Below are 21,325 nucleotides of genomic sequence, written 5' to 3'. Positions count from 1 at the left end.
TTATAGCACATCTAATCTAGTAATTATATTTAAGTTACAGCAATTTAGTATTCACTTGCCAAACAATATAATATATTTTCAGGTTTAAAGTTAAATTTTACACAACAATTTTACTTCATAATTACCGTTAATTATTCTAAAATACAGTCGTCAACAATTATTTTACGAACTACAACACTCTCGAATTAAACCTAAGATAAGATTAGCAAAGGCACTTTACTCGACAAAAATCTATAATCTATAACCTATATCTATACTATATTAAAAAGCAAGGATTATTGATAAACATTTTTAGATGACATCACCCTTTTAGATTTCTTTTTATTACATTTATGCCAATTTTTTTATATAAATTTTCTAAGAAAATCCGTGAAATTTATTTGGCCTAAAATGATATATTTAATTATTTTTATTTAAATAAATGAGTGTAGATTAGCGTTACTTACTATTATTATTTAATATTATGACTATTAGTATTAATAATGTTGAATTAATTTAAAAATAATAAACCTCACTACACCTTTATTACATTAATTAATAATTAATCAAACATCAAATTTTGATTTTTTTTAATGGTAACTCCTACCTTCTACTACTATAAATAAGAGTAACTTATGTTTTCAATAATGTTTATTAGAATAATAATTACAACCTTAAACAATTTTTCATAAACATCAAACATAAGCGTTCAAAGTAGCTCTTGATTGTATGATTTATATTAAGCTAAAATGAAGTTCATTCATATTTAATTTGAGGTTTAATGAATTGTATTAGTTCATTAAATTTATAATTAAGATTAAAATGATTGCATCGGTTTTATTATAATTCTTTTTTTAACCACATTTTATTTATCGGGGGAATGTGAAAAAAAAGTTGGAGCAATTAATAATTTATATGTTGTTGCAATAAAGAAAATACATGTTAAACATTTTAGTTCTATTCTGATCAAATAGCAACAACTTCAACTTTGGTTTATTGAAGGTATGTGAATAAAAGCGAATGATTCTTATTTATAGACCATGCAATTTTACAAATTATTGTTGAAAACGGCAGGATCCTCAGAACAACGAATTGTAAACCGTCAAGACATGGCAGTCAAGCAAAGAGCAAAACCTGTAAAACAGAAACTCGTTATAGGTTGAGTCGCGGAGCTCGACGTTTCGCAACTCTGCCCAAGTGTGCAAGTAGGTCTGAAAATTGCCATGTCGTCCTCAGGATAAAACAACCAAATGAAAACAGATCGGAAATGCACCATTACTGATTGGAATGTACACCTTTTCTAAACTCACTGCTCGAAAAGCTAAGATGGAGGAGGAGAGGAAAATGAAGTTGGAATTTAGAAAATAAATTATGTGTATTACGAACTGCTGAAGCATGTTTTAAAATTAATCAATGGACCGTTTTAAAAATTAATCAATGGACCATTTAAAAATTAATCAATGGACTGTTTTAAAAATAATCAATGGACCGTTTAAATATAATCAATGACCTTTTAAATATAAATTTGCACCCAACAATTATCAACTTTGTATGATGTTATATCAAGCTTCTGAAATCTTACATGCATCAATTAATTCATTACCTTGACCATTTAAACATTTTTGGATAATCTCAATCTATGCATTTTAGTTTCGAGTTTATAAATTGTCTTAAACAAGTACTATTACTCACGTACCTAATGAGCTTAGTTCATAACACGTGTATTGCACGTAATAATATATATATAAAAAAACTCCAAACTCCCAAATAGAAAAGAGGCATGCACTTGGGTTTTACTTGGTCTTTTTTTTTTTTTTTTTTTTTTTTTTTTTGTGGATGAAGCAAAAGCCCAAGGATGGTAATTGAAAGACAAAATCTTTGCAAATAAATCCCTAAAATAATGGATTAAAAACAGAGAGAGAGAGGAGAAAATTATGGGCAACTATAGAAAGAGTCCTAGTAAGAAGGAGAAAAATGGTTAATTTTTTTTTTTTTACTTTCTATTTTTTTTTCTTCAACCTTGTTTTTAACTTGAGCTATGTTTCAATTTTTCTCTCATTTTCTTTCTCAGAAAACAAACAAAAATTCCCATTAAACCCATTATTCTTCCAAAAAAAAAAAAAAATGTCTTCATTGATTATTCCATGTGTTCTTACTTCTCCACAGGATGATGCTGCCCAACTTCATAAAGCCTTTAAAGGTTTGATTTTGTTTTTTCTTTTTGAAATTTCTGAAAATTAATTGATTCTATGCTTTTGTTTAATCTTTTGATATGTTTGAATCAAGATGATGAAGAATTAGAAATTTTCATTCATAGTAAATGAATTTGTTTATTTAAATGCAAATGAAAACTCTGAATTATTCTTCAAATATTGTTTTCATTTGCTTTCTTTGTAATTGGAGATGAGATTGAAACCTTTTGGATCGGATAAAATGAAGTTAGAGAGAAGTTGGAGAAAGATAGCAACGTATCTTGATGAATGATATTGATCCGTTAACTATTGCATTTCTCTCTCTTGACCTTCCTTTAATTTAGAGTCTGGTTAAGTCATTTGGGACACAATTATAAATCCATAATAACAAAAAGCAAATTGATTGACAATGGGAGAATGCTCAATCCAATTGTATTTGGAAATTTTGCAGATATCGTTACGGTTGCCGTTATTGTTACTGTTACAACATGAGAATTATGAATTTATCATATTTACTGTTATCGTTCGGTCCTAAATGGTAACGGTAAATATAACAGATTCATAATTCTAACTACACGTGATCAAAAGTAATCTAATTACCTATCAATGGAATCCTATTATGATTACACTAATTTTCAATATAGATTAGTAAACATGGTCGAATTTTAAAGGCAAGTAACCTATTAAGGCACTTATAAACTTCAAGGACTTACCCGACATATAATTTTAAGTTTATATTTTTAAAAACTGAAGGACCAAATAAATACATATTTGATCAAAGTTCAACGATCATATTGTAATTTAATCAATAAAATATGTTTGATAATCATTTCTTGTGACGTTTGTTTATTAACAATTCATCCATACATAGGTTTTGGTTGTGACACTGCTGCTGTTGTCAATATTCTTGCACATAGAGATGCAACACAACGTTCTCTAATTCAACATGAGTATAAAGTTATGTACCAGAAGGACCTCAACAAACACTTGAAATCTGAGCTTAGTGGCAATCTCGAGGTGAATATATATATATATATACTAGATTAAAATATTATTTTAGTTTCGATATTTTTAAATTCTGTTTCATTTTAGTTCATTTACTTTTGATAACTCGTAAAATTAGTCCCTGCAGGTAGTTTAATTTGTCGTTGATTTTTTTTTCTTTAAAAAAGCATGTTAGCAATTTTCATTCACATAATGTCTTTTATTGTATGAAAATTATTATTATTATTTAATAAATTTTGATAACAATTAAATTAAGGTTATCTAACACAGAACACTTGTTACACACAATGTTACAACAATTCCAACAACAAGAAAAGCAACTAAAACAGATAAAGTAAAAGACAACACAAAATATTTGGTAACCTAGCTTGGTGCAGTATTACCTACGTCTGGGGGTAGAGAGTTAAATAATTACAATGATATAGTGACACTCGTAAAGTCAAACTCAATGCAAGATCAGTTAGACTCCTTTGAGTATGATAATATTAGTGATTGAATATTTAGGCTTCTCCTAAATTGAAGACTCCCTCTTCAATATCTCTATCTTTCCTATCTTAAATGAAGAATGCTTCACTTGATAGACTTAAACTTCCCAAGTGTGAACCACCTCAGAGATGAAATAGAATATTTCAATACTATGTCAAGATCACTTGAAGATCAACATTCATGAGTAATTCAGCAGCCTACAAGTTTTCATTGGCAGAGACAGAGAACAAAAGAGCAGTTACAAAAACACTTTTTCTAGAAAATGGCCAACCCTAAAAGAGAACACAACACCCTCAAATATGTCAACAACCTCATTCCACAATCAGTAGTGTCCAGAGAAGGAGAAGATATTCCTAAAATAAATCATAGGAAATTTCCAAATAAGAAAAAGAATATTAAGTAGAAACAGCAACCCAAAAGATAACTTGTGAGACATCTCGAGAACAAAATTCCCGACGACCTTAAAAAATATTGCCAATACGCGGATTCTAACATTAACTTTGAAGGACTAAATTAAAGAAATTTTAGATATAGAGACTGAAATTGAACAATTGAATGTACACAAGATAAAATGAAATGAATCCCAAAGTATATGTACAAAAATAAAATGATATTCTAACCTAAGTGCTAAATTGTCTTTCGAGAAGTTAAAAGTAAACTAATAGTATGAGCTATTTTTAAGAGGGAAAAGTATAAGATCTTTTTGGTTCTTAGATTTTGGGTCTGGTTTTCATTTGGTCTCTAAATTTCAAAATGTTACACTTTTAGTATTTAAGTTTTGAGTTTGGTTTCAATTTAATCTATAGGTATCAAAATGTTACAATTTTACCATTGAGATTTGAGTTTTGTTTCAATTTAGTCCATAAACTTTAATTTGGGGTGCTGAGTTGAATTATGATATCTGGAGTCAATATGTTGGAGTTAGGAAGTCTGTGTTTAGGGTGCAGAGTTGTGAGGATGAAGTTTCTCGATAAATGTACAAAAGAGAGAAAGAGGAGAAGATAGAGTTCCTCGATTAATGTGCAAAGTTCAATAATGAACACTATTGAAGTTGGTGAAGTTGAGTCTATGAAGTTGGTAGGCCAAATATTCTCTTAATATTTACTTTATGTCTTTAGTGATAATGTCTATTAATTAATTTAAAAGTAAAAAAATTATAATTAATTAAGTTTCATTATAATTTTTTTTATCAATCTTAAAATTAAGTTCAAATTATTTTTAATTAAATAATAGACATAAACACTAAAGACTCAAAGTGAAAAACTAGTGAAAAATCAAAGTTAAAATTATAAATCTTGAAATCTAAGATCAATTTGAAAAAAAAAAAAAAAAAAACTCAAATCTGAAGGATAAAATTGTAACATGTTGAAATTTAGGGGCTAAATTGAAATTAAATTAAAAAAAATAATATTTTAAAACTAGAGACCAAATGAAAATTATAAGTCTAAAACCTAGGGAACCAAAAAAGTCATTTTTCTTTTTGAGATATATTGAAAGTACAACAACTAAAGTAGATCAATAATTAGTTATTAAGGAGATAAATTTTCATATTATGTCAAAATAAATTTCGAAATTACTAGTAATTATCACTCGAATAACAACTTGGATTCGGAGGTCGTTTATATATGTTATCTCTCTTTTTAGACAAGAGAAGACGCATCTTATTCCTTTGTCGATTAGGTTATCTCTGTCCTCATCGATGATTCTTTGAATGAAAACGTCTTTCGTTTTTTTTTTTATTTTAAATGAAAAAAATATCACGGTCTAGAATTCAAATTTATGATTTTTGTGAAATGCTTTTGCAGAAAGCAATTTTATTATGGATGTATGATCCAGCCACTCGAGATGCTGTAATAGTAAAGGAAGCATTATGTGGAGAAACAATTCATCTTAGAAGAGCCACAGAAGTATTATGTTCTCGTACGTCAACTCAAATTCAGCAGTTAAGACAAGTTTACCTGTCCATGTTTCAATCATATATTGAACATGATATTGAACAAAGTGCTTCTAGTGATCACAAAAAGGTTAATTACTTTTACACTCTCTCTTAATTTTATTTATTATTTTTGCCTTTAATTATCACTCCTATAAACATTATTAATTAATAATGTTCTTTCTCATCAGTCACAAGCATTTTTTCTCATCCTTGTTTCAATTGCTCACTCTTTTGTTTTGTTTGACTCAATTATAAGTAATTTGGTCATTAATAGTTCGTTTGATAACGTTTTCCGCTTTTGTTTATTACTTCTTGTTTTTTTTTTTTTATTAAAGAAAAGCAAAAATGTGTTTGGTAATTGTATTTTTTTGTACTAGTGACAAAAGAAACAAAAACGAGTTTGATGGATTGTTTTTTGTTTCTTTGAAAAGTTTAAATTAAAAATATAAGAAATTTATGAGAACTTTAAAGGGGACTTTTTTAAAAATAAAAAATATTTATACTTTATAGCAAAAAAATTCCAAAAATATAAAACATTTTTAGAATTTTTGCTATAAAGTATAAATATTTTTGGGATTTTTCTATTGATAAAAATTTTCCAACTTTTAAAATTAAATATTAAAACGCTTTATGTCGTATTTTTTATGCATTTTATGAGTCAGAATGATAAATAGTACTTTTATACATGTTCGGAAAAAGATTTATAAACAAAGCAAGAAACTTGATTTTGTTGTTACTAAAATTTTTACATAATTTTGAAAATGTTTTTGAATTTAACAAAAAGAGAAAAATGAAGAAGGGAAACAACCGTTGTTTTGTTTTTTTAAATTGAGCTTATAAACACTATTTTCACCTATAAGTTTTTTTGTCTAATTATCAACTTTCTATCAATATTTTGAAAAATCAAGCAAGATTTTGAAAACTAAAAAAAGTAGTTTTCCAAAACTTGTTTTTCTTTAAAATTCGAATAAGAATTTAGTGTTTGGCAAGAAATATCATGGCCATAGCATTAAATTTATAAGAAAACAAATCTAACCTAAAAAAAAAACGAAATCATTACCAAATAGAACTTAAACCGTTTCTATTTCTCAAAATTTGAAAAAAGAAAAAAAGGCAAATGAAAAACATGAACACATCATGAAATGAAACCTAAACTTTTGCAATTATGTCTATGCCAATGTATTTTTAAGTGTTTTTTTAACATATCCCTAAACTTTTAAAATTATGTATACTTAATCCTTAACACTCTTTAAAAGGTTGTTATAGGTTTATGTCATACGTAGTCAATGAACATGACGAATAAACTTATTAGATATAAAATTGAAATTTAATTACAAACTTATAAATATGTTAAGAACTTTATAAAGTATATCATCCAAATAAACATAGCTATGAAACTTTCAGTGTGATAGTAGCATTTATAAAATGACTTTTTTGTTTTTACCTATAGATTCACATCTCATTGGGATACATGAAGAAAATTAAGAACATACCCCCTCTAGTCTAAAAATTTAAATACACTTCCATTAGTTCTTAAGATTCAAAATGTTACATTAATTTTCATTTAATCCCTAAAATCTCAAGATCCTGTATATTTACTCTAGAATACTTTTGAATAGGAGTGTTCAAAAAACCCGATACCCGAAAAAATCGATCAACCCAATGGGTTGGGTTGGGTTCAAATAAATGAAATTTTTGTGGGTTGGGTTAGTTTAAGGGTTCACCTAAAATGATCCAAATCAACTCGAACTAACCCGAATTTATTATTAACTTTATATTGTATATTTTTTTTACTTATGGTACAATCAAATATACATATATTTGTTTAAGTTTTATCATTTTTTGGATAATTTATTATCCAACAACTCCTAAAAATAGTTTTTTAGTACTTTGGAAAGAAAATATTCATTATATAAATTGAAATTGAGTTGTTAATCTTAATTTAATATATCAAAATAATTAAATCAAATTTTTACATATTAACAACTTACTTTCTTTTAGAACAAAAATAACCCGATCAACCCGAACTAACCCAACCCAAATGTTTCATGGTTGGGTTGGATTGGGTTCATCTTTTAAGAAGAGTTATTAGAGTTGAAGAAATTAACAACCCGAACAATTGGGTTGGGTCCAAAAAGTCCTTCAACCCAACCCAACCCACAAACATCCTTACTTTTGAGTTTAATTTTCACCTCTGAGTTTAAGCAATACCCATCTTCTTTTTTTTTTTTTTTCATAATATGAACTTTGAGTTAAATAACTTAAAAAAGGAATTAAGATGTAAATATCTTTTTAATTAATTTGAATAAAATTAATGTATTTCAATTTTTTTGAGTACAACAAAATAGGGTTGTGGGAATTGAACTTTTATGAGAAATATTACATGTCAATTACCGTGAAGCTATGTTGTCATTCAATTTCACTCTCAAATATTATGGTATTTTGAGCTATTTAAATGTGTTTGGAAGATGAGTTTCATTATTTGTATATTGATTTTTGATGCAGCTGTTATTGGCTTATGTTAGTAAACCACGGTATGAAGGGCCAGAAATAGACAGAAACTTGGTAGAGAAAGATACCAAAGCTTTGTATAAAGCAGGAGAGAAAAGATGGGGAACTGATGAGGACAAGTTTATTCAAATTTTTAGTGAAAGTAGCCGTGCTCATCTTGCTGCTGTTAGCCATGCTTATAAACAATCATATGGCCACTCTCTTAAAAAGGTAAGTGACCCTTTCGATTCTTTTAAGTTTGAGTAATGTCGTCTTTAGGTTTTAAAATCTTACATTTTTTTCTTCCGTTACAAAGGATTGAAAATGCTTTGGTTTCATCATCGATGTTTCGGGATGGTTTTATTTAGTAAGTAAAAGGTGAGGAACCAAATAATGTTTTGTGTAGATAGTAGGATCTTTTTTAGGGTAATGATTAGGCCCCTTCATTCATCACATGACAAAAAAAGAATAATTTAACTTTTTCGAAAAACTCAAAGTTTGTTGCCACATGTTAGTTTTTAATTAGATAATTGGTGGGTTAGGTGTAGTCTGGACTACACCCAAGTATATTTTTTTTTCTATGAAATTCTCAGGAAGGGTTGAGTACTTATGCCTCTAAAATAGGCGAGGGGTTTGTATTGCCTTAGAGAATTTTGATTGTTATCATAGTCGAACATATTGGAGGGGATACCTTACACTTTGGTATCAGAGCAAGAGCGACGGGGAATCATTAAAATGACTCAAAAGAAGATTGAATTTGTGGAAATTACAATTGATAAGTATTAATAATAGTGTTGTGAATAGCTCCCTAATATGGAATAAGAAATGGTGTTGTTAACGAAGACAGTAGTCATGCTAGCTACAGTCTATAGAAATGGCGCTCATGAGAGGCAAGACAATTTCGTCGGGGCATTGTGGATGTATTTGCGATTAAGGCCAAAGAGACAAAAGATTGTAGTAAGACGGATGCGGAATGAAATGACTCCTCAAAAGAGGTGAAGATGGAGGAACAAATTGAAGAATATAGGAATCCATTTTGAGACGTTGATAGGGCCCTGTTTATTGCATCCAACCGTTGTGGTTTTTCTTGAAACCTTTGTTAACGAGTCTTGAAGCCAAGAGAATGAGTCATAAAACTTCCAATTTGGTTTGAATGCAAATTGAGTTAAGGCAGGCAACTAAGAGGTAACCAAGTAAAAGATGATTGACTGTGATATTTGTATGCGATTATAAGGAGGCTAAGCATTCCTCGACTTCACAGACCCTTCAATCCTAACACCTCATTCTCGCCATGAGATTTAGGTGGTATCCGAAGTACTCCCCTCATTCAAGGCTTTAAGGGTATTAAATATCAGACTAAGTTGATTACCTACACGATTTAGGGCGGCTCTCATTCTCTACTAGATGAGCTTCTAGTCTAGCCAAGCTCTCTGACTCTCTCTAATGAACCTCTCCACCTTAAGCTCTAAGGAATATTCTTTGAACACATCTTTTAGGGAAGGTTGATCCTCAATTGGGGTTGGATTATAGGTTCACATACTCATAGGAAGGACAACTCAATGTATAAGGGTTAGGATTGAAGGGTGGTGGTGGCGTTGGAGCTAAGTTGGGTTGGAACTTTCCATAAGGCCACAAATAATTATTGAAAGTCATAACATGCAAATATCACAATAAATCAATAAAGGAAAAACTCAAAAACCAAAACTCAAACAAAAACAGGAAAATGAAAAAATAAAAGCGAAAATAAACTAATGCACACCTTAAATTAAGATTAATAAAATCTCATAAATATTAAAAGAAAATTAAAAGCTAATTCCCTGTCAATAGCACAAAAAACTTGTTGCTACATACTTGATGTAACGTAAGTGCATGTATCAATAGTTAAAACGGCCTTGGTCGAGTATCGTCCTAAAAAAATTGGATTGATAATCTTTTAGTTATTCAAAGCTTGTTCCAATTTTATTTAGGGACTGAATTGTGATGTTAATTAATTAAACTAATTTAAGAAAGCAATAAAAGTGATCAAGTACGAAGATTATTAACAAAGAGACGTTCTAGTGAACAAACTTCATTCATGGAATTACTAAACTCGATTGTTTTAACTCTTGAACCAATTCACACAACAACTAGATCTAGATGTCTTTTATCCGGCTTGTCTCTTTCAAGAGAAATCTTTTCTTTCACTTAATTACTAATTATAATTGAGATTTTAAAATATGGGTCCTTACACAAGACAAACATCACACAACACGCCCTAGCAAAGTCAGAGATAACAACAAGCAACAAGAGCAAATCAAGAATAAACACACAAGAATTGTTAACCCAATTCAATGATAAACCGCCTACATCTAGGAGGCAGAGTGCCCGGAAAAGATAATTCACTAATATATAAAAGTAAAGCAATTATAACGTTGTACTTATCCGTAAATAGAGAAGATTATAGTGACACACGTAGAGCCCAACTTAGCTAATCACTTAGGCTCCCCTAGATGTGAGATTTCCTCTTGTTCGAACTTTGGCTCTCGCTAATTATGTATATATTAGTGTTGGAACACTCAGGCTCTACCTAAAAGTGTGAGGCTCCTTCTTACTTGAAACTATCTTTCATTCTACTTATGAACTCCCTTCAAATGAGAACTTAGGCTCCCCCTATTGAGAACGAATCAAATCAGATGGTTCTATTTCTCTGTTTTAAAAACTCCATTCTCGATGAATAATGCCCTAGATTCCCTCTAAGGCTTGAGAAATCATTCTCCATCACACACCTTGCATATCCGGCAAGTCAATGCCCGTGTATAAACTTATGAAACTGGCATCACATCCTTTATCATGATAAAGCGGACATACCACGAGGATGATTTTCGTCCTCCTCAGAGGAAGTTACCCTTTCATATGACGAGAAAGACACTATCAGCACATGATCTAGAGCCCTTTGAAGAATTTGCTCTATTTTTTATATGCTTAGACTGTCTACATGCCCAACAACCTATCTTCTGCTCTAAGACTCTTCTTTTTAAACCTCTGTTGGAATCACTCTGAAACTGTACTGGAACACCAGCACCACTTAACTTGCACTTGCCACAAGTCGAAGTTGAACCTCCCATCAAATTTCTCCACATCAAACTTTATTGAACTCATAAAACTTGACATACATCTACTTCACTCCTAGCAAATTAGCAAATAGTGAACGATTCACACTATTTACAATACCGTATCCCGTTTCAAGAATTCTTTTCTGATGTGGAAGCTTAGACAAAACTGCAACCATAGAGCATACTTAGACATTTAAGAAACTACGACTGACGCTCTGATACTACTTGTTGCGAAAACCCCCTACTTATACCGCAGGAATAAGCAGAAAAATAGTAGAGAAAAATAACAGAGCAATTAAAAGAAAATTGAAAACACAAGAATTTACGTAGAAAACTCACAACTCGGAGAAAAACCACAACCTATCAAAAAGAAATCAACTATGTGAAAAATTGTTACAATTCTCTTTTCCGATCCCAATTACAAGAGCACTCTCTCAAAACTTTTATACTACAGCTCACACCCTTTTTCCACTCTCAAACTAAAAAATACATAAAGGAAACTTAACTAGAGTTAACACACACAAGCTTAAAGTTTTTCTAATTGGAACGACTTGAAATTAGAGGCATAGGCTCATTTTATAGGTTTGGAGTCCATCTTTATTCTTCAATTTAACCGATAGGGACAAACTGCAAGTATAATATTTTGCCATAAGTCAATAGTTAACCCTTCGAGTTAGAAGCCACCACCCACCCAATTTTTCATGTAATACAGCCCAAGAAGGCTTTGGGCCTCGACCAAAATGTGCAAGTGTGCTATTTAATCTTGTCTGATTTGTTTGAGAGGGTGGCCCAATTAGACGATAGCTGTGGTTATCGAAAGAATGTTGATGTTAGTGCCATTGAATTCATGTTGACTCAAAAATTGAAGGATGAAGATAAATTTGAAGAAAGTTCAATAAGTGAAAATCAATGTTAAATAGGAAGGAAATAACATTGCTAGACTTGAACACAAGACCTTCATGAAGTATTTGTTCTAATACCATCTTAAATCACCGACTGTCTAAAACCTTAAACTAATGGATAAAAATAAATTTAATTATATATCTTCTAACATGAATTATTGGTGAGCTAAAAGATTTTGCTCGAGTATGAAGCCATGTGGATGCTTATGGATGACTCCTAAAAGTAGTTCTCTAGCCATGTTAGTCCGCCAATACTGATTACATACTTGCGATGGGGCAAGAAAAGGAGTTTAACATGAAAGTTAGTAACTAATGGATCGGGACCGCGTGTGGTCAGTATATATGAATGACATATTTGTAAGTATAATGGTTGAATTCTTAGTCAAATTTTAAAAACAAAAACAAGTTTTTAAAAATTACTATTTTTAGTTTTCAAAATTTAGCTTAGTTTTTTAAACCATTTATAAAAATAGATAATAAAAGAAGAAATTTAAAAGTGGAAGTAATGTCTATAAGCTTAATTTTAAAAAATAAAAAATAAAAAATAAAATGGTTATCAAATCGAAGTGTTAGATTTTGAAAAACCTACCAACTAAATAGAATTATGATAGTCAAACCTTAAAAACCAAAAAGATAGTACTTCTATTATTCTATTAACTTCAAACTATCTTTCACTTCTATAGTACAAAGATACATTGGAGGTTGAGATTCACAATTTTAACTTTTAATTTGATAATAAACGGATAATGTCTTAATTAATTGAGTTAGACTGAGATTGACTTTAGAACGGATATTTTATTTTATGTATTCTATTATTTTAAGAATATTATGTTTGACTATTTAAGCAATCCTAAGAGTGTTTGAATAAAGGAAGGCCATATATTTTTGCAGGCAATAAAAAATGAAACTTCTGGTTATTTTGAGTATGGCCTTCTAACTATTGTGCGTTGTGCTGAGAATCCTGCGTTGTACTTTGCAAAGGTATTGTTCTATTATCCAACATATTTCTTTTTTTAAATGTTCTTCATTTATTTTGCACCTTTGAATTTATTTCGATTCGTTTTGGAGTGATTTTAGCATGATCAAAATCGTTTTTAGGATTACAAAAAATACTCATTCGAGGAAAAACCCAAAATCATATTAGTGTTCTTGGTCGATCATTTAAGTATTTTATGAGATGACGCACTATTTGCATATCTCAATAATGGTATAATAGTATTACTTCGGATATAAAGTCTCGTGGTTTGGTTTTTGAAAATATTTAAAAGATTTTATATAAACAAAGATAATTGTACTCATTTATAAACCGTAAATCTCTTCTTATCCTGTATTATTCATTGTGAGACTTGTTTGCATTTACAAAGTTGAAGTGTCAAAAACCACTTCTTTAATCAAATTTTTTATCATATGGAAGTCACTTTTAAAAGCGTCATTAAATCATTAAAATAATTTGTCATTAAACATGTTTACTAAGTTTGCCTTTAATGCCTGTTTTTTAAAGTGTTGTTTTATCTAAGGAAGCACTTATTATACAAGCATTTTCTTTAATAATACATTAAAAATCATTTTAATTATAATAATAATTTAATCATTTTTGTAATAATTTAATATCTACAGTTTTATATTTATAACAATTTAAGTATTTAAACATTATCATGTAAAAATCTACTTTTTGCTATTTCAAATTCATAATAATTTAATTCCTACCATGGATTTTTTTAATTAAAATTATGCATCATTTATTATTCAAAGACTTAGTCTTTGTAGATATATGAACAAACATTTGGTAGAACCATTTTTTTTTTTCTTTTCAAAGACAATCTAACTTAATATATATGCGCACACATACATACACACAACAAGTCTAAATATTCATAATGATTTTTCGCAATAGGGACCGAATTTGAAGACGGAACCAGTTTTCGTCAAGAATCAATTTAAGGATTTAAAAGGTTATATGCCGAAACATACCCTCAATTATCACTTATATAATGCAATCATTTTTATCTCATTAAAACCATCTCTTACAAAATCACTCTCAAGCTTGCCTTAAATAATATAACATAATATGCTAGAATTTACTTCTAGTTTTCAAGAATTCAAAATTCCAATGAATATTGTTAAATATACATTTTGTTTTGGGTTGTTTTCAAATAAAGGAAAATGAGCTAATTTATTTACAAGTATAGCAAAATATCTATCTGTGATAAACGTCTATCGTGGTCTGTCACTAATAAACAGTGATATTTTGCTACACCTAAAAATATTTTCAAGAATTTTATCGTTTAAAACAATTACTCTTTTGTTTTGCAATGGTAGATTTTGCACAAAGCAATGAAAGGCCTGGGAACTGATGACTCTACATTAACAAGGATAATTGTGACAAGGACAGAGATAGACATGCAATATATAAAGACAGAATATCACAGGAAGTATAAGAAAACATTGCATGATGCTGTTCATTCTGAGACATCAGGTAGTTATAGGGACTTTCTTCTTTCCTTGTTGGGCTAGGAAATCATTGCAACCACGGTTTCAATTTTTATTGACGTGTCAATATTTTCATATGTTCAATGTGTTCGAGTCGATCAAACATGAAAAAATAATATAAAAAAAATATTACTAACATGGACTTAATATTAATAATAGTAAATTTGAAGGTAGGGAAATGCTTATTGTTAATTTAAATAATTTTCTATGATTTTTTGTATATTTATAATTCTTTCATTAAAATGGGAAATCATTGTGTGTTGTTGTCCACATATAATAAATATTTTACATCAAAAGCAATTGTGTAAAAATAATACCCTCATCTATTATTTTTCATATGGAAATGAAAATCAGTTAAGTTGTTTCATAATAAACTAATGCATGACTTAGCCTAAAAATAGAATCCAAATAGATGATTTAGGATGCATGAGTGAAAGAAAACTTATTTGAGTTCTTGCAGTAAAATTTTCACTTTGAATCTTCAATAAAATGTTCTATCAACATAGTGATTGTAGACATTGTAATAGCCGAACCACTTTAAAAATCTCTGTGTATACTTAACTTCTTCTTACCTTCATATTCTTCTTGTCTACTCCTTCAACTTGCAATTTTTCTTTCTCATATTACTTTGATTCTTCGACTCAAATTCAATCTAAACATATTCAACACAAAAAGAAAGAAAGAAGAGTTAATCGAGAACTAGAGAGAAACGAGAGCAAGGAATTCGTAAAATGGATTCAATTTCACAAATTCTGCAATAAGGAGATTGTTTTATTGCATGTAGAAGAAAAGGAGAAGTCTACATGTGTCTACCTTGGTATTTTCATCTAAACCACACATGTGTTCCTCAAAAAATTAGTATCAGAGCCTGTAAAAGATTAAGAAAGCTCCAAGAATTGCTCCAAGAAATACTTTCTTGATTAAGAAATGTTTGTGGCACGCCATGACATAGAGAAGTTTGATAAAAAGCAAAGGTAAAGGCCATTGTTTGCTAGCAAAATTCCTTGAAAGCCATCACCCATCCAACAAAGCTACCTCAGTCAGTGACCAAAGAAGAAAGATAACAGAGGGAGACTGCAGCCTATAGTACTATTGTTTTAAATTTGAGTGACAATGTTCTTAGAGAAGTTATGGATAAAGAAACAACATACGAAGTTTGGATGAAACTAGATGAATTATATTTCTCAAGAGATCTTCCTAATAGAGCATGCGCCTTAGAGAAAAGTTTTTTTACCTATAAAATGGATTCTAATAAATCCTCAAGTGATAATCTAAGTGAATTCAAGAAGTTGTCTACTGAATGCAAGAGCTTAGGTGACAAAATAGGTGAAGAAAATGAGTCATTCATCTTATTAAACTCACTTTCAGGGACTTACAAAGAGGTCAAAGTGGCTCTCAAATATGGAAGAGAGAAGATCACCACAGATGCTGTGATTTATGCAATATAGACTAAAGAGTTAGAGATCCTAACTCAAAAGAGAGATCAAACTAATGGAGAAGGGTTGTTCTCAAAGGAGAAATCTAAAAATGATTTCAAAGATGGCAAGAATCAAAAGGATAAAAATAAACTCAAATACAATTTATGTCGCAAATTGGCCACATAAAGAAAGATTGCTTCTTCTGTAAGAAGAAACAAAATCAAAAAGCAAAAAGAGAAACAAGCTAAAGGAAATAAAGAACCTAAAGCTGCTGCATCAGTGGTTGAACAACGCAATTTCATATTTGCAGATGCCCAAACCACATCATAGAACACAACAAGCAGTGAACACTCAAATGGTATCGAAAATTGGGTGTTGGATTCATCATGCGCATTCCATACAACACCCGCAAAGGGGTGGTTCACTACTTACAAGAGCGGGAATGGTGGACTTGTCTGCATGGGAAATAATAATGCTTGTGAAATAATTGGAATACGTTCTATCTCACTAAAGTTTAAAGATGGAACAATTATTCTTCTTAAGAATGTAAGATTGTTCTTACACTAAAAAGAAATCTAATATCCCTAGGGATGTTGGATTCAATTCGGAGTGAGTATCATAGTTATGGAGGCAAATTTGAAGTTAAGAAAGATTCAAAAACCGTCCTTATTAGAGTGAAGACTAATGGTCTTTATCTGATTAAAGATGTTAAAAAACATAAACATGCTCTAATAGCTTCTAATTCTACTCTCACAGAAGGAAACCTTTGACATAAAAGGTTGTCACACATAAGTGGTAAAGGCTTAAAGATCCTATCTAATTAGGGGCTACTTCTTAGTGGCTTATTAAGTTTTTGTGAACATTCCATCACAGGGAAAGCTACTAGACATGGCTTTACTAAAGCTGAACATACTACAAAGGATATCCTTGACTACATACATTATAATTTTTGGGGACCCACACAAACAACATCACTAAGTGGTTCTAGATATTTTCTATTTTTATTGATGATTTTTCTAGAAAATATTGTGTTTTTTTTCTAACACTTGATAAATCAAGGAATGGAAAATCACGGTTGAAAAACAAACTTCATAACATATAAAGTGTTTTAGGTCAGACAATGGTTTAGAGATTTGCAATGAAGAGTTTAATAATTTTTCTAAACAACATGGAATTCTAAGACATAGGACTGTTAGGTATACCTCCCAGCAAAATGAATAGAACAATAATGGATAGAGTTAGAAACCAAATATCAAATGGACTAATACCTAAAACATTTTGGGCTAAAACTGTCTTATATTGTGTTATAAAATGTAGAATCCCACTGAGAAAAGATGTATAATTAGTAGAGATGTAACATCAGAAGAAAATCAGAAATGAGGATTTCCATCAGAAGCGGAATGAAAGTTCCAAATTCCATTCGATATTGAACATACACAATTATAGTACAAGAAACGGAAACTAACAGGTCATGTACAGTACGAAATTACAACATGCTTTCAAATAAGATCTATTGGGATTGGTGCCTTAATTCTCCCAAAGTCTCGTAGTTTGTAAACTGTACACATTGTTATGAATAAAATAAGAGTTATTTTATTTGGCATTTACTCATATCCAATAAACAAAGCTCCATGGTTATTGTATGTAAACTTAAGCATGTATATTAGATATACAAGTGGATCATGCCTTAAGTAATAACCTAAAAACGTCAGTAGTATAAGGATTAAGGAGGGATACCTGATCTTGGTGACACTATGGATACGACCCGCTTTGTAGAGGTTTACAAGTGTTGTGAACTACTACAGATGGTAGATCCTGACCATTCATGTGGAGACATGCGAGTGGGGGTGTCCTATATAAAGAGTTTATATAAGACCGGACCATGAGATGACTAGTCTCTTTATATAACGCCATTGATACTTGAGACTTAAATCTCAATTAAATGACCACAGGTGACATGACCTTAATCCTAAGTGTTTTGGGAACTCTTGCCTTTGAGGGAAGTTCTTTGATTAGTATGGGTGAGAGTGGTCAGATTGCTAACTCAACGTGCCTACCTTTTTGGGGATTTGTCTAATTTGAGAGTTGGAAACTTAGTTACACAAGATGGAATTCACTTCTTCTCCAAAGCAGGGGTAAGTAGATAGATTACACCCTTAAGGGCTGATTTTGAGTCTTGAACATAGTGGTCACAACTTCTCTTTGGAAGAGAGGACTCAGTCATAGTAAGACTATGACTTATGTTCATTAGAGGGATCAGTGGTACCTAAGGAGTTAGATATAACTACATGGGCATAATGATTATTGGCCTTATTGTACTTATGAGCGATTTGTGAAGGGTTATAGACTGTTGATTGGTTGATATGGACACAAAATATATCTTTTAGTAAGGAGAGTGCAACTGTCGATCTTTAGTGGAGTGTTCGACAATTAACGAATGGTGGATCCCATGACTAAAGAGTTAATTCACTTATTCACATACCGTTGGAGCTTCAAGCTACAGTTCCATAAGGTGCCTTTGGTAGCTCAATGGATTTAAGTTGAGAATAAGTTCTTGGTGTTGATTTTGAAATATTCAAATTAACAAGAGGAAATTCAATTATATATGATGTGATCGGTGTGATGTATGAGATACATCAAGTGGAGGATTAATGTAAATGTGATTTACATTTAATACCATAAAATAGAAAAAGAACTATGGTTTATATGTTTCATGAGATGAAATATTAAAACTATAGGTTATAAATATAATATGATAAGTTTGTTATCATATATATTTATAATAATATTAATTATTGAATAATTATATCTTTTTCTCTAATAACCAATTGACTGGGAGGTAACCGTGAGATATTGGTGTTTTTATGGTAACCGTGAGATAAAAGAAAAAAATATTTTCCTAAATTTAGAATATTTGCTAGAGTTTCCATTCTTGGAAAGGTACTCACGGTTTGCTGTCAAGTGAATTGGATTCACTAAATGATAGCTGAAAGAGAGACTAAACGATCGTGAAGTGACATTAGATGATAGTTCACTCAGCTGGTCGTAGCTAAACAATTGCAGGGCATTTGTTATACGTAGGTTGCCTTCTTCTAAACGATTGAGCATTCGTTTATACGATAGACTCTTCTCATCTCCCAAGGTAGCCATTGTGGTGGTGTCCTCATTCAACTCGACTGAGTGTGAGGTTTTTGAGGCCATTCGTTGGTTCGTGATCATGGAGATCGTTAATTATGTGTTGCTGTTGACCGTACTGTGTTGCGGTCGTTGTGTTCGAGCATTCGTGTATTGCTGTCTTAGAGACTGAATGAGCTTTCGTGATTGAGGGAGTTTGAAACATGAGTCATCAAAGGTATGTATAATCTTTCCCTTAATCTCATTGTTAAGCGTGATGTAATTTTGTATTGTGCATGACCTATAAGTTTCCGTTTTGTGACTGTAATTGTTATTGTTCAATTTCGTATGGAGTTTGGAATGATCATTCCGTTGCTCATGAAAATCCTCATGTCTGATTTCCTTTAATTGGTATAAGAGCCAAGTTTAAGCTTCTTTAAGGTTGTTCTGATATTCTAAATTTCACTTCTGTTTTGAACTTCTTTTACAGTTGTGGTAGGTTTTTTGCATTGCGTTTAAATGTTACATGCATTTGTGGATGGTGTTGATGAATATTTACGGGTTAATTGCCTCTGTTTAAAGCTTTCTTTTGATTACAAAGTATTAATTTGTAAAGGCCCCTGTGTTTTTGGGCATAACTAACAAGCAATCGAGTCTGTAATTCAAAGTGTTTGAGTTTGTCGAGTCGTTCATGATGAAGTTTTGAAGCATGGAGATGCGATTCTCACCGAAGAAGAAGACCAAGAGTTGATCGTATCATGTAGCCTCAGGTAAACGATCTTTGGGATTCAGCTAAACGATCATGTAGATTTTTCTACGCGATCGTGTAGTATTTACTAAACGATCGTTCAACTAATGTTAAATGATGGGGTAAAGTGTTTACTTTATTATGTAGTGTTGGTTGCTCGATCGCGTGGATGCTGGAGGTAAACGATCGAGTGTGAGCATTTGATGATCCTCGTTGAATAAAAGACACGCGCACTAAACGATCTTGTAGTTAGCATGCCTCATCACGTAGTTACTCACTACACGATCACGCGGTATACGATACTTAGGCACTCGCTTAATGATATTTTAGACAATTGTACTTCACCACATCATTGTCGTTTAGACGATCGTTTAAGGTTTGAGTTATGCGTTGCGCGCTACACGATCGCGTACCTCATGCTTTATCGCATAGTGAAGGTACACGATCGTTTAGCTTTGGAAGCGTTGGCAAACGATTGAGTAAAGCGTTTACTTACTTCGTGTCGACGATTGCTTGGTATTTGGTACACGATCAGTGGAGATGCAGACTTCGATCAGACGGTTCAAGACTCGGTTCACCTGTTTGAACCAGAGACTCTTTGCTTTTGTAATAGTTAACTTTAGTTTTGAGGATTTAAGGCTAATTATCCCGATTCGTCAATTTTTGTTTAATATACATGAGATGTATGTGGTTTATATGGCATAGTGTATGACATATAGATTTGAAATCCACCTTAGGTTGTGCAATTATTCATGCATCATGTATTATAAGTGTTATAATATGGCATGATGAAATTACAAGAAAGCATGTGCATGCATCATGAAATATAAGAGTTATATTTATGCTTGCTATAAGCATATTCATGCATATTCTTTATATTATAAGCTTTTTAGTATAAGGGTGAATGGAAGCATGTTTGTTTGGTTCGTTGCTTATTTCTATAAGTGTTCTATAAAAAGTAGCAATGAATGAACAATGCATGGAACATGACACTTAGGCTGTTTATAAGCGTTATGAATGCCTTGTATGTGTTTGCTTTGCATTGTGAATGATTTTGGTTGTTTTCGGTTATAACCGTTATAATGGAAATTAGAACTAAAATCGATAAGAAAGAGTTGCATGCAGACTTAGGCAAACTCATGTTTTAAAAGAGTTTTAAAATTGGATTGAGATAGACCTAAGTTCAAGGTTCTAATGGGATTAGCAACCTAGTTTGATCTTTTTAAGTCGGTTTAATAGCTTTAAATTGATTGGCATAAAAGATTAAAATTCTATTAAATCTATCTATAAGGCACATTTTGTCTAAGGCGGGTTCTGTCTAGGCTGGGATACTTAAGCTGACAGAAACGGAACACCCCTACCTAAGAACCTACCTAGAAAGGTGAATTAGATAGATTTTCTACAAGCATGCAATAGTTGGTCAAAAACTTTGTTAAAGCGTTTAATGGATGATGATAAAAAGTTGTTCAACTA

At 31.0% G+C, this 21,325-nt stretch overlaps 1 protein-coding gene across 2 annotated transcripts; it reads left to right on the top strand.

Moving 5' to 3' along the window:
- The first annotated feature begins 1,916 nt into the window (after positions 1–1,916).
- LOC120080795 (annexin D5-like) lies at positions 1,917–14,737 on the top strand. 2 transcript variants are annotated; one of them, XM_090315749.1, is made up of 7 exons: positions 1,917–2,179; positions 3,043–3,188; positions 5,468–5,686; positions 8,104–8,319; positions 12,974–13,063; positions 13,977–14,034; positions 14,402–14,581. In XM_090315749.1, exons 1-7 carry the CDS (start codon positions 1,954–1,956, stop codon positions 14,434–14,436), a joined length of 990 nt encoding a protein of 329 aa, XP_090171875.1. In that variant the 5' UTR covers positions 1,917–1,953; the 3' UTR covers positions 14,437–14,581. The 2 variants fall into 2 exon arrangements, with proteins under 2 accessions (XP_090171875.1, XP_038891365.2); XM_039035437.2 differs by lacking the exon at positions 13,977–14,034 and having other exon boundaries at positions 1,919–2,179; positions 14,402–14,737.
- The last annotated feature ends 6,588 nt before the right edge of the window (positions 14,738–21,325 follow it).

Source organism: Benincasa hispida, chromosome 7, assembly GCF_027475165.1.
Source record: "Benincasa hispida cultivar pf3 chromosome 7, pf3_genome.v1.1, whole genome shotgun sequence".
NCBI classification, from domain to species: domain Eukaryota; kingdom Viridiplantae; phylum Streptophyta; class Magnoliopsida; order Cucurbitales; family Cucurbitaceae; genus Benincasa; species Benincasa hispida.
This window is presented reverse-complemented; position numbering and strand designations above follow the sequence as displayed.

Excerpts from the sequence above, each read along its gene's own strand:
- LOC120080795 (XM_039035437.2), top strand. The coding sequence starts at position 1,954 with ATGGTTAATTTTTTTTTTTTTACTTTCTATTTTTTTTTCTTCAACCTT. Across the intron at positions 8,320-12,973 it reads ATGGCCACTCTCTTAAAAAG|GCAATAAAAAATGAAACTTC; the intron begins GTAAGTGACCCT and ends ATATTTTTGCAG. Across the intron at positions 13,064-14,401 it reads CTGCGTTGTACTTTGCAAAG|ATTTTGCACAAAGCAATGAA; the intron begins GTATTGTTCTAT and ends TTGCAATGGTAG.